The sequence below is a fragment of the Strongylocentrotus purpuratus genome, unplaced genomic scaffold, assembly GCF_000002235.5.
Source record: "Strongylocentrotus purpuratus isolate Spur 01 unplaced genomic scaffold, Spur_5.0 spur5_scaffold_10, whole genome shotgun sequence".
NCBI lineage: Eukaryota > Metazoa > Echinodermata > Echinoidea > Camarodonta > Strongylocentrotidae > Strongylocentrotus > Strongylocentrotus purpuratus.
The window spans coordinates 25,673,961-25,688,472 of NW_022145595.1; the positions used below are offsets into that span (position 1 = coordinate 25,673,961).

Consider the following 14,512-nt stretch of genomic DNA (forward strand, 5'->3'; position numbering starts at 1 on the left):
GTCTTCCATGAATATATTAAGGAACTTTTAATACTGATAAGGGGTAACAGAAGCCCAAATACCAATCATTAAGAATTAAATACTGGGTGAAGTCTAAACTAGCATGCACTACAATATTACGAGTTGAAATTCCAGTGAAAATGAAAAGCAAAGCAAAATTTTCATTCAATGGCGGTATATACAACAATTCATTATCTTGTAGCTGTACATGTGTTATATATTGAGAAATTTATGGATAACTATGGATTGATTTTAGTATGCAGTATGTTCAATCTCAACTTGGAATTGAAAATATGGAAATAATAATAAGCAGCATGTCATTTACACCAATAACAAGACTCACAAAAACTCATTGTAACTGAAGCAAAAGCATGTTTAGTGGCTGAAAACACTCCACACACACGTGGAAAACTTGATCAAATGTCAGAACATGCAAAACGTGAACAATGCTGAAATCTTTAAGCAAATAGAAAACAACATTCAGAATAATGTATCGTCTAACAATACTGCATCATCAACACGTATCAAATGGACTACTGTAGTTAGAGCTTCATTTTGTAAATCTGTAAACAAAATTACCCTTTATTAGTAATTGAGACAGGATCGCCACAGAGAAATCGGCTGTGACTTCTTGCAGTCACATGTCGCTATGGTGAAAGATAATATGAGATACAACCCCTTCCAAGCAATAAGGTCATATATCTCAATAGCTGTAAGGTCATTAATCTCGATACCTGCATTTTAGCATCTGTCATGCCACATGCAGAGACAATATACTAGTAGGCCAGAATCCCACGACTGTTGGGAAGGATCTTTGTATCTGTGGGTGTGATACACGAAGCAGCGACGGGAACGTTGATCACGGATGAGAGGGAAGGAGAGACAGACAGTTGGCAAATGGAGAAGGTGGATGGAAAGGGCATGTATCATACGGTGTAGAGACTCTTTGCCATGGACCCCGTCTTCGTCATTGTGTCTTTATGTGCCTAGAAACCATAACAAGATACATGAGAGAGAGCAATGAATCAAACTGAGATAAATAAGTAAATAAGTATATACATAAATTAATAAAGAGATGAAGCGAGGGAGAGAGAAGGACAAGGAAGAAGATTGTTTGGAGAAAGTGAAAGGAGAAAGCAAGAACGAAAATGGAAGAGTCAGAGAGATGACACAGAGAGAAGAGAGGAGAGAGAGAGAAGAGAGGAGAGAGAAAGAAGAGAGGAGAGAGAAAGAAGAGAGGAGAGAGAGAGAGAGGAACATATTTGTTTTTGTTTTTTGAAAAGACTAAAAGCAGAAGATTAAGCTTGCGTTGCATTCAACTTATCTAAATCTCTTATTAGCAAAGCTGCTGTAGTAGTGTAAGTGTAAATTAAAAAAATTATAAAAAAACTTACCTCATAACCTATTGAGTATTTCGCTGGTAGACCTAACCTTTCTTTGAATTTTCGTCTGTAAAGAAACAAAAAATACAAGAAATAGACGTTAGGCAAAGGCATGTGATGCTTTGGGCTGTATAAATAAAGGCATGGGTTGTTTTTATACGTCTTTTGTGGAGCTATTAGAAATAGTTGCAAACACTGTTTTACAGGGTTGCCCCACTATCAAAAGCTATCTTCCAAACAAATATCCTTATTTTTCATTGATTTGTACTTTCTGCATCTAGGGAATAACCATCAGCATGCATTACCAATCTGCATAACTTCCTAATATGTAAAACATTAACTTGGCCTAATTTTTAATTTGTTGTCACAAAAAATGTAGAATCACATTTCTTGAGGTCTCCCAACGCATTTTTGTGCTTCCATCTACTAAAGTACAGACTAATAGAACCACCATGGGGATATGCCACACTCACGAGAGCACACAGTACATCTAACACGAAAGTCACCGTTCTTGCTTGGTCAGATAAATGCCCATTTCAGCAAGCATTCTGATTTAAATTCCAACAGAAAACCCAAATTATGTATTCTTTTATCAGTATTTGTCTTTAAACACATTTTTTTCTCAAGGGAATCTTGTCAGAAGTGTGTCTTAAATGACATCCTCTTTCACATTATGATACAAATTAAATTAAATTTGGCCTTCAAATCTTTAGGGAATTTTGGGCTCCACACACTTTAGAGGGGCTTTAAATGACGAGTGTGAACTTACCCTATATTGGTTATCGAGTCTTCTTTCCTCCAATCTCCCGTCCACATTGCAATCTTGTTTCCTTTACTCCTAATGTTGACCACTGCACCGTTGACTAGATCTGAATCGTCGTCAAAGCTCTCTCCAACCATTAGCAACATCTAGAGAAAAAAAAATGCATAAGTAGCATTTTAACGTCTTCGTCAGTTGAATGGACCATTCTGTAGCACGACAAATTTGCTGAGCAGCATGCACAATAGGGCACGTTCAAGATAATTGATCATTTTTTGTCCATTAATTGAAAGTGGACGTGCTATCGCAATATTTGCAACCTCCCAAAATAAAAATAAATCCTTTGGAATCATTGGTATCAATAATCAATAATCATTAAAATATTGAAACTTGCATGACTTTAGTATTTACAGATACATGCACTGATCATCATCTGAAGCTCTGAAATATTTGTGCAACCATCAACAAGAAATATCATTTTTCTTGGATGTTTTGTTTCAAGCTCGAGTAGGGCTTTCATTTTAAACCAATAAATCTGATATTCTGAGATGTTATCGGTACAATCAGGGACAAAAGAGCTTGGGTTTGTCCATAACTATGCAAGGACACCATCCAAGCATTTAATTAAATTTGCTCATTTATTACATGTTATATCAACAAGAAGTTACAAATTAATAAATCGCAACTGGATATAGGTTGGTTGGTTTGTTTGTTTTACCCAACAGCTACAAAAGTATATTTATGCTTGTAAGTAAGCAACTAGGGGAACAACAGCTTTAAGTCCTCTCTGAGGGACTTGGTAATGAGAATTAATGCCTTACCAAAGGGCACTAATGCATCATATTCTTTTCTAACTCAGGATCTCCCGGTAACGATACTACTGCTCCAACCACTGAGCAATCGCGCCTCACTAAATATAGTGTCCCTAGTCTGACAAACCCAGTATTAATGGTAAGCTCACCGTTTCTAACCAACATCTGTCTATGTCTTGTGGTTTTGATTTGCGGTCAAACCCTATGAGCCATCTGCCACCATCTTTGTTCTTGTCGTCTTCCCACATGGGTTTTACACCCTCCTGAAAAGAAAGAAAAGGATAGGTGAAATTGAAAGAATTTAATAATTACAATAACAGCAACCAAACTGCATTAAAACCAAGAGGTCATCTCTATTTCTCAAACTTACTGACTCATTTCTCATTTCAAAATAAATAATCGCATGACTTGCACTGAGCATGACTTCAACCAATGTCCAATGTTGTGTTCAGTGCATGTTGGAATTACTTAAGATATGTTAAATACCAAATTCCTGGCCGGCAACCAAAATAAGATTTTAGCTACCCTGACAATACTTTGGAATCTGATTCACATCTGAGTGATTTCATCTGTTCAGAGCCAGAAAGGCAATAGCTCATATCATTTTACATCCTTCTGGCTTCAAAAAGATGATGTGAAATACGATATCCAAAGTTAACTCATACCACAGCAACTCTTATCTTCATTAGATTTTTTGGAGGTATGGACTATGGTGAACGCACTATCAATCAGTTTCAATAACACATACTGCCGCCATTGTCCAAGGAAGTCGGTAGTTAGTCATCACCACTTTATGCTGGTAGTATAAAACGCCTTTTGTAGATAGTCTTCATATATAAGATAAATCATTTTCCTCAATAAACCAATAAAACCTCTAGTAATTCTGATTTCTAATTTTCTTTTTGTTCCATCCTATTTCAGTTTGAACCATCAACAATCTGGTTCACTGATTTTCCTCCTTTCATCAAAGCTTGCTACTAACATGAAATATGAATTATCCCTGACTCTTTATTATTACTTACTGAACCCTAGACTAAAACACTGTTTTCAGTTTTTTGTTGATAAGTTGAAACTGGGAAGGTGCTTATTATTATTTTCATGTGTGACAAAAATCTCATGTGGTAGTCCAATGTCTGTTCCATTAAATAAATGAAAGCAGATAAAGGGTTAGAGTTCTTGACAAGAAATTAGAACTATGTATCCATACTTATGTCCATACCTTGAATAATGAGTAGTCACATCCTGATGTTATTCTGCTGGCAACTTGTATGTGATTATATAGTCTGGAGAAATGAGAAAAAGAAAAAGAAACAAACAAAAGATATTAATTTGCTATTCAAGAGAATGAACAGATTATCATTCTTTGACAATTTTGTTCTTTTTTTAAAGGGGATAACAATTTGTGAATAAGAATATTAACACAACGTTCAGAGATGTGAGTAAGTGACACTTACAATTGCAATGGCAATTACAATGATCCCATCATAACATTTCCTGCCTAAATCCACTCATATTCCACAGTCCACACCATACAATAGTGTACCATATCAATAAATGTCTGTGGTAAACCCTATCAGTTGGCTTTTTGTTTTGCAATTCATATTTACATTCAAAATATTTGGTGAAAACAACTCAAAGTAAAATGTTATGTACTAACTTGTTCATGGGAACTGTTATCTTCCTGTAAGATTTTCCCAGAGATTTTGTCCGCATTGATTTAAAGTTTAGTAGGTTTACAGAGAGATATATTAATCACTTCTACAGCTAAATCCCTTTCTACTCCTGAACACTACCCTTCCCCAATCAACTATCATTAACTTCTGTCTAAATGAATATTCCTGTTTTTAAAATACAAACGAACTTAAATACATCAGTCACACCACCAACCAATTCTACACTGACTCCAAATTAATGATTGTTGGTCATTTGGGGTAATATCATTTTTTTGTTCGGGCTGCTGTGTGTTTTAAGTCAGTCTCACTGGCATGACTTGAGTAAAACCCTTTTACGGGGTCAAGCAGTAAGGCTGGAATGTCATGAAGGAGAGGGTGCTGTACTTACGCCCAGAAATCTTCGACTGTATCGAAGGCTGTGACGGTTCTAAGGTTCTCTGTCCATGATTTGGCTTTGTCGTTCTTGAAGAACCACATTGACCATCTACTCTGCAGCGGATGCTTGATCAGACTCTCTGGATCGACAACCTGGTTGGCGCCATCTTCATCCTGTGTTTGCAAATCCTTTATGCCTTTCCCATCTTTAACAATATCCTAATGAAGAAGGGGAAGAAAAAAAAAGGAGGGGGGCATTATTAGCCAGCTTTTCATACCAAGTTAGGGCTCGAAATTAGCAGTTGCCCGGGTGCCAATGACCAACTAAAGCACCACCGGGCAACCTAAAAACATGGCGTCTGAATATTTGAGCATTCACTTGTAAACCTGGGAGTGTACTTGAGTACCTCATTACACGGTTATGCACATCCTTAGTGTCTGGACAATTTTTCAATCTTCAATTTGGGATCGTTTTTCACCATTTTTTTTTGTGAATAAAAAATGTAATCAGAATAATACATTTCAAATTTCAAGACTCACCGATGTTTCTATCAAAAGATACACCCCCTTCAAAACTCTGCAGTATTTATAGCTTTTGGGTCAGACTCGACGAAAAAGATGTAAACGCAGAGTTATGCTAAATTTAGCCAAACAGCTCCATCACGCAATATGAATGCATATGCAAGCCTTTTATTAACCGGGCGCCGGGCAATTTTTACCCCACGGTCCCTGACTTTTGGCGCCCGGTAAGACGGGGAAAATGAGTACCGGGCGCCGGTCCATTTTTATTTCTGGCGCCCGGTCTGGGAGAATTAACATTTTCTATTTCATAAACTTCCACATGTCTAGCACTAAATGTTCACAAATGTGACAAAAACTTACTTGATACGAGTTAAACGTGGACTGAATGAACCCTAACAAACCATTATATAATGAGAATCCTAATTAAAATCGCCCAGAAAAATTGCAGCACTAAATACGAGCGGCCGCTATCTCCTACTCCTAGCGGAGTACGGAGCACACAATACAGGGGATGTACACCACTCAAAGACGAGCGCATTTCCCCAGGCCATGCATACACACACAAATGACATCAGTGCTGTACTGCACTACACACACAGTGTCGGTACAAGAAAGTCTCGATGTAACTTCCAAAAATCCATCCCAAAAGCCAAATTTTGCTGTCAAAAATGCGGAATCGGAGCCATATTTCCAAAGCTCACGGGGGTTTAGCCCAGTTTTAAGAAACAGTTTCATCAAAAAAGCGCTAAAAATCAAGAAATCAGCGATTTTGTTGCCAGTTTTTTTGCCTATCGCATGCCCTTCAGATGTAATGGTATCTTCAAAAAGCCAAATGAAAATCAGAACACCGGACCTGCTGATGCATTGACTTTATGTACAAAGTTGATTGCAACTCCAGACTTGCCTTGATTCAGCGGCCCTCATACTCATTGACTAAAATTCTGTGATGTTTTAAATAATGGATTTTTCTGATAAAATAGGTAAATATATTTAACAAATCTTTTTTCTTTTTTTTTGTTTTTATTATTATTTTTTTTTTATTATTATTATTTTTTTATTTTTTTTAAAGTGACAGGTCTAAATAACAAACGCGTTAAACAGGCAAAATCTGTTTTTTTTAAACTAAAATAAGCTTTTTCAAGCTGAATAATATGTTTTTTGAAAGTGACAGGTTGGCAGCTCTGCAATGTCATTATAGATGGTTTTTCTTAAGTATTTTTTTTTACAAAAATAATTTAATTCCCCCTTTCCTAACATTTTTCAATTTTTGACATTTAACGGCATGAAAATAGTATTAAACATGAACTACAACAACTACATATGACAGATTTATCCAAGGTATGAGTGATTTAATATTAGAGTGCTCAAAATGTAAACTAGAAATTAAACTACCGTATGTATAAATAAAAGGTAACGTTTAACAAATAATTTAAAAGAATACATATTTTCATCCATTTTGGAAACGGCTCCTGGTCCTGGAAAACGGCTCCCGGTTCTCTAAAAAAATTAAGGACCGGGAGCCGCTTTTTCAGATATTTGGCTCCCGGTCTGCTTTGACTTAATAAAAGGCTTGTGCATATGCATAGCGTACGCATGTTGCTAAGCTGAATGCGCAAAACCTGAGCAGGTTGTATCCGCGATATCGACATTGACTATAACGTGTACTCACTTCCGGGTTGGGAGCGCGATCTGCTAGCCAAACCTTCATTCAATATAACTTGCATTCACTTCCGGGTTTCATTCGTACGCGGTCCTAATGCATATTTATGTGCAGTTGTTACGCGATCTAACCATGGTTTGGACTGAGCGGAGCGCACGCCTCACTAATTAGATGATCCAACAAATAGGGGTAGGGGGTTTGAACGATTTTTCAATTTTCAATTTGGGATCGTTTTTCACCATTTTGTTTGATATTTGAATTAAAAATGTAATCAGAATAATACATTTCAAATTTCAAGTCTCACCGATGTTTCTATCAAAAGATACAGCCCCTCCGAAACGCTGCAATATTCATAGGATTTTGCTCAGAATCAACGAAAAAGACATACGTACGCAGAGTTATGTTGTTTTGCTAAATTTAGCCAAAACAGCTGTATCGCGCGATATGCAAGTGTATGCATAGCGTACGCATATCATGCGCAACTTGCAGCTTGAGCCACGCTGTCTCCGCGATATGTGCCATTGACTAGTATGGCTAGCCGTTCGCGCCATAGAACCCGGAAGTGAATCCACGTTATAGTCAATGGCAATATCGCGGAGACAACGTGCACGTTGCCATTGACTATAACGTGTATTCACTTCCGGGGTTTATGGTGCGAACGGCTATCCATACTTTCATTCACTATACGGGCAGATGTTACGAGATCTAACCATGGTTTGGACTGAGTGGAGCTCACGCCTCCCTAATTAGCTGATTCCAAAAATGTGGGAAGGTTATTTTCAAACTGTTAGGCCAAATGATCCCTTGGGGCTAGCGAAAAAAAAAGCACCTGGATATTATCCTTACGTCTAGCCCTACTTAAGCCGCGGGGGCGCATTTCAATCGCTGTTTTGACCAAGATATTTTTAGAATTCTGGGGGTGGCCCCCTATGGGGAATATGGAGAAAAACCTGCTCTTTCATATGACACCTCATTTATTGAGTTTCACCTTCAGGATCATTTGTTATAAAGGTTTGAATTTCAGATTTGTTCATAAAATCATTGACCAATTTTGCATGGTCGCGCAATGCACGTAGACCACATAGGGATGCGTACAATCTCTATGAGAAGGGTTTTAGCACACAACATCGGGTGCGCGATCAGACACACTAATAGGGGGAAGGGTATTTTTAAACTGTTGGGGCGAGTGATCTTTTGGGGCTAGCGAAAAAATAAGCGCATAGATATTTTTCTTATGGCTAGTCGGACATAAGCTCGAGGGCGCGGTTCAGGAAAGTGGCAAGTTTTGGAGCTAGGATGCAAACAACATTTCAATCACTGTTTTGACAAAGATATTTTTAGAATTTCGGGGTGCGCCCCTTTGAGGAATATGGAGAAAAACCTGCTCTTTCATATGACACCTTGATGATGAACCCTAAAGGTTCGAATTTTTAAATTTGTTCATAAAATCATTGACTAATTTTGCATGATCGCGCAATGCACGTAGACTGCATAGGGATGGGTGCAATCTCTATAAGAAGGATTTTAGCACACAACATCGGGTGCGCGATCAGACACCCTACTAGAGTCAATGAAGCATAGGTGAATGATTAGCGTTCATCATTCGGCACTAGATGGGAGGATTGCGCATGTACTTGGTTTAGGTACGTAAGGTGAGCTCAATCTTTGCTGTGAGCTGGCTGCATTGCATTGATTTTGACAAGGGTGGATTGATAATTGATATCATACATTTTCGCGGAATTGTTTTCTTTGGCGCTCCGCGAGTGTAGGGTTCCCGATCCGCGCGCTGTCAATGCGAAAAACGAAGTCCGTGTAATAAAAATAGCCCCAGTTCACTGTCTATTTTTACGGGTTGTCTGTCTTCCCGAGGATCTATTGTTCATAAAACGTGGAAGTCTCTGTGCAAAGTAAGTGTGAAATGCATCAAGAAGCGTAATCGCGTAATCCGTTTTTCGCATCGCCAACATGCGGATTGGAAATAAGAATCGTCTGCGAAAATGTGGATGATCCTTATTTTTTAGGATGGGTCTGTCCGCGTTTACAAAGATTTTACTCGTTTATGCAGACAAATCTTATTCTCGGACCAGCGCCCCTACCGATGATGAAATTAGGTCCGCTGAAGCCTGGAAATGATCAAAATGCTAGATTGATGTCCAGACATTATTTTTAGCTATGTAAACTCTCAAACTCTTAAACTCTTTTGCTCACATTTACCCATGTAAATGATGTAGATCTAGACCTACCTACCGGTATTAATTTGCAATGCCTCAGTTTCAATTTCACACACCAAATCACACACATGACATGCACATGTACATTCACACACAGTAAGGCACTTCAATGAACGTGGCTATACAATGCCTTTTTTATATTGCACATGTTTTTTTCAGCAGACTACCGGCGAGAATTATCACCGTGCTCTTCAACTTCTACGTTCTTAAGAAAAGATTAAACAATAGATACGTAAAATACATATCAAATAGTGTTAAGTATTTATCAACTGAATCCAAGGGTACAGAAATAATAAGACTATTACCTCGTGAAGGGGAAGCTTTGCTACACCAACGGAAGCCATTTTCCTTATGTTCCAATTTTGGCCGTCTGTCGTAATGTCACGTGGTACAATCGGTACAATCAGGTGGAAAATAGAATTGGTAAATGACCATCCAGTATAACATAAACGTCAGGCAACAGAAGCAGAAAAGGAAGAAAAACAGAATGGCGGATTTGTGAAATTTTACAATAAATCAGTAGGACCAAAGCATAAGAAAATAATAAACTTTCAAAGACTTTGTCAACACGAAAATTCTTTCGTACATGGGAGCAGCAGTATAACCAGTAATTACAGCACTGCTAAACATCAGATTATCGTATTTTACTTGCTTGACCCCCCCCCCAAAAAAAAACAAAAAACTTGAGGACCAACACCTCATAATTCGGCGTCGAATGAGCTGCCAACATGTGATTTTCATCTGGGTTTTTTTCATGAGGAAATACAAAAAAATTAAACTCAAAGCCAGTTTTTTCTTTTTATCTAAAAAATGGAAAATTCAAATCCAGGAAAGAGGTGTCAACTCCTTGGTGACAATATATCCGAAGACCTATGCAACCAAATGTGTGAATTATTCCTCTAATTATCTCTAAAGTTCTTTTCCTCTGCAGTTTTTCAGTGGATTTCAGTCAGACTAAATTCGGATAAAGGTTTCTTATTTCGATAATTTTCAATGTAATAAATAAATAATGTCAATTTGCAACGTGATTATTATAAAAATAACTCTCGTCCTTTTTAGGAATGTGATTAACAATTACTCGTTCCCTCAATTTCTGTTAAGATTATTAAATAAAATTAATTACCTATATAGTTACGACGCGGGGCCTATATAATTAGTCACAACAGGGAGGTGAGACTATGTCTTCGCCTCCCTGCATGGTCACAAGAATAGCTTTCATCTCCACATTTCACTCTTCTTTTTTAGTTATTTAATTTAAAATAAAAAACAATTGATATGAGGTTCTCACTTTCTGTTTTTGTCTCTGTTAATAAAATCCAATTTATTTGTACCATTTTTACATATCTTTTGTTATCTGTTTACATAGGTTCAAAACAAGGTGAAACTGTAATAAATTGATATTTTGTTATCCTTAGATTCTTATTAATTTCATTTCAAAACGAATTGAGGCGTGCCGGAAAAAAGGAAAGAGAAGAGGACGAGAAAAGTATATAGGAAAAAATGTTATTGGCATACACCAAGGACAGAGGGAACGGGAATGAGGTATGTGTGTGTTGACTATAGCATGAGTGGTGGAAAGACAGAAAGTCTTTTGTTTTGTGTTTTTTGTTTGTTGGTTTTAATAATAATTCTCTTAAGGTGTAGTCATATACTATGCTTCATTTATAGGTTATTACATTTCATGTACAAAGCATTGTTTGATTTTATTTTTTTGTAAAAAAGTATGTACCGGTATATTGTATTTTTAATATTGTTCTTCTGTATACTACTTTGGATGAAAAAGAAATTGTACCAATTTAGTTTTGAGTTTTATAGCTGATTTAACTTCTGAATTATGTAATTTATATTTACTTTGTTTTTATTGCAATGACGAACCTTCGTCATTGCCTTGTTTTCGTTCACATTCTGCCCCATTAATATTCTCCTCCTTAGTATCGTCAGGAAATCGCATTCGTTTTGCACGTAGTGTTTGTGATTCCTAGTTAGGTGCTTTCCTCATGTCCTTTTCATTTCAAATTTCATAGGCATAGTCTCTAGCATCTCATCAAGGTCACCTACTTTTTCGATTTTCGAAATCACTCATGCATAACCGTCCAGGCGCCATTTTGTCCGTTTCTGGTGCATTTTAAGGCCTTTCTATCTTCCTTCCTATCTCCACTATCCTAGATCCTACAAACTTCTAACAAATTCCTCTAGATAGTCTGAGAGATGTTCTTTCATCTGCGACGTATAACCTGCCCTTCAAAATGCCATCTTCATACTCAAAATTCAAATCTAAAACCGACTCCGTCAAAAATCTCTCAAGTTCTTGAAAAATGGACCCCTAAATAATCTAAAACTGCCATAACTTTCTCATATAAATTCTGTTTTGTATTTAAATCTCACAGTATCTTTATCTCATAATTGCACATAGCCATGCCAAATTTCGTGCTCCAATGACTATGCACAACATAAATAGCGCCCTCTAAAGTTCTGGGAATTGGCTTTCTGTCTGTGGCCGTATCTCCATAATGGCTTGGCAAACCCGTACCCTTTTTTTGATTTAGATACTTGAAGATATGCCCTTTCCAGCCATATACAAAATTATATACCCTATCACTGACCAAATTTGAGAAAATTGCCCTCCAAATTCGCCATTTTCAAGAAAATTGAGAAATAACTTCAACTTGCTCTAAAATGGCGATCGTTATACCTACATCAATGAAACTTTGCAGACATATGTATCCATATACGTGATAACTGTTTACCAAGTTTGGTAAAATTCGAATATGTCAGCGCAAAACTATCGCCAAAAATGATGAATTTACTATGGATTACGTAATAGCGCGTTCAATGCGCGCAATACATTGCGCGCAGTTAACAATGGTGTCAAACTGACCGCAATGAAGTGCCCTTTCGGATGATACCAAGTATTATATATGTTCACACAGAAAATTGTGAGTAAATCGCGTTTGAAGAAAGATCACTACACGAATTCCGCCGAGTTTCCGCCCGAACCTAACACGTTTCGGCTATGACGTCATTTTTTCAGACTGCTTTTCGCCCCTTAAACGTCCTTTTTTTTCCTTGAAAATTTGCAGTGACATGCCGAGTTCCAATACACAGGGCACCTCTTGGCCGGATTTTTGAAATTGGTCAAGGGGGCCATTTAAGACGCCATTTTGTCCTATACATCTATTTTACATCACGTGTTTCGATAGGATTATCATAGAAAAAAAAGAGAGTGGTTTACAATAACAACCATGAAATTCTCTTTCTAATGATACCAAATACGGCCCATAAAGAGACGTAAAGAGAGAGAGAAAAAACAATTTAACTCCGGCCATAATACAGATCCTGCACGTTTTCCGCCCATTCATTACACGCATTGTCTATGGGGCATATCGGGTTCACGCTTTTGGCCCCCAGAACGAACTTGATTGCAATGTCAAACATGCACCAAATCCCATTGGTTTGTGCACGCAGTGCTTGCGAGCCCTTTCTAGGTTCTTTCCCCTATCCCAATTTCTTTCAAACTTCGTAGGCATAGTCACTACCATCCCATGAAGGTCACTGTTGATGCCTTTCTTTCGCCCTACCTATCTCCAATATCACAGAAGCTACAGACTTCGTGCAAATTGCTCTGGATAGTCCGAGAGAAGCTCTTTCGTAGAAACACGGCGTCATTGCACGCACATCGTTCCGACACGATTGCATTTCTAGTTTATACTATTCCTGTTCGGAGAAATGAAATATTTCATGAAAAATAAAAAAGGGGCATTACATCTACAAAGGCGTAGATTTTTTAAGGGGAGGTGTTTTTTGCCCAATTCGATAGAAAATATTTAGCGGCGAATCATATAAATCATAGAGGGGGGGGGGGGGGGGGGGGGGGAGTGAACATTTTTTTTTTACTCAACAACTACCCCCCCCCCCCTTTGAGCAGAATGTTTTGCCAGGGGGGGGGGCATAGATAATATACAGATAAGGGTGTCTTTAAATTCTAAAACACCCCTTTTTGCCAAGGGGGATGTTTGAACCCCTATAACACCACCCCCCCCCCCCCCGCTACGCCAATGTCTATATGTAACAGTATATGTGTTAATGCCTAATTTGGGGCTCTCAACAGACGGTAATATCATATTGATGCCTTACGAATCGAACGAAATAAGGTGAAATAATCAGTGGCGTATCTATAAATCGGTAAAACAAAGGAGGGGGGGGGGGCAGAATTCATCATCAGTGCCCGGGGTGTTAATGTATTAAGTTGCTTTGTATACAATATAACCATTGGAAGTTATATTCTGGTGAACGGCCGGGGGGGCAGGGGAGGGGGGCAGGGGAGGGGGGCAGGGGAGGGGGCCCCAATTCGGCGAATTAGCGGCGAAACAGCCAGCCGGTGAATAAGCAGGGGGGGGGGGGGTGGGGGTAAGGAGCTATTTAACAAAAAATGATTTTGCCCCCGAAAATCATATGGCTCCGTTTAGTCTCATTTCACGACGCCCCCTATCGTCAGAGCATGGTCAGCGTCAGCAGCCTAACATGTTAGCCTATGGACGTTTTTTTTAAAAATCGTTAAAAATTCATTTTTGTTTAAACGAAAAGCACATCCACCCCGACGTACGTTATCACTAGCTCTTTCATTTGAGCCCTCATGTCTCATTGACTTTTGAAAGTTCACCCACCGTAATTTTTCAAAATAGGTTGCAAGCTCGTCATATTGCCTATATAATACACATGTGAAACAAGTCTAACTTTGGACTCAGTTTACCAAGCGATTTGAAGATTATAGGTCGAGCACACGAAACATAAAACGCATGAATTATCATAGATCACTTCTGCCTATTTCATTATGTCCATTTCATCCAACCCCCCACCGTAATTTTTCCATTTAGTAAAAGCAAACATTTTGCCGAGTTTAGCAAAAATATGAATATTCATGAACGGTCAGACAATACAGCCTTTTAGGACGTATAACGTATAGTGAATGGGAATGGGCGATGATCCGTTCAGGAGGTAGAGGTCGATCAGTGTGCTGGCAATGTTCACGCGAGCGAAAATGAGACAATCGGAGCAATATCGCGCTGCCAATATCGGGCTGGGGGGGGGGGGGGGGGG

General features: G+C 38.3%; 1 protein-coding gene across 1 annotated transcript; it reads right to left on the minus strand.

The window, feature by feature from the left end:
* Nucleotides 1–926: 926 nt before the first annotated feature.
* Nucleotides 927–9,759, minus strand: eif4e1 (eukaryotic translation initiation factor 4E). The gene is given in 7 exon segments (NM_001098458.1): nt 927–986; nt 1,395–1,449; nt 2,152–2,291; nt 3,104–3,217; nt 4,174–4,237; nt 5,016–5,221; nt 9,721–9,759. Coding segments are annotated over 7 exon segments (678 nt in total).
* Nucleotides 9,760–14,512: the final 4,753 nt, after the last annotated feature.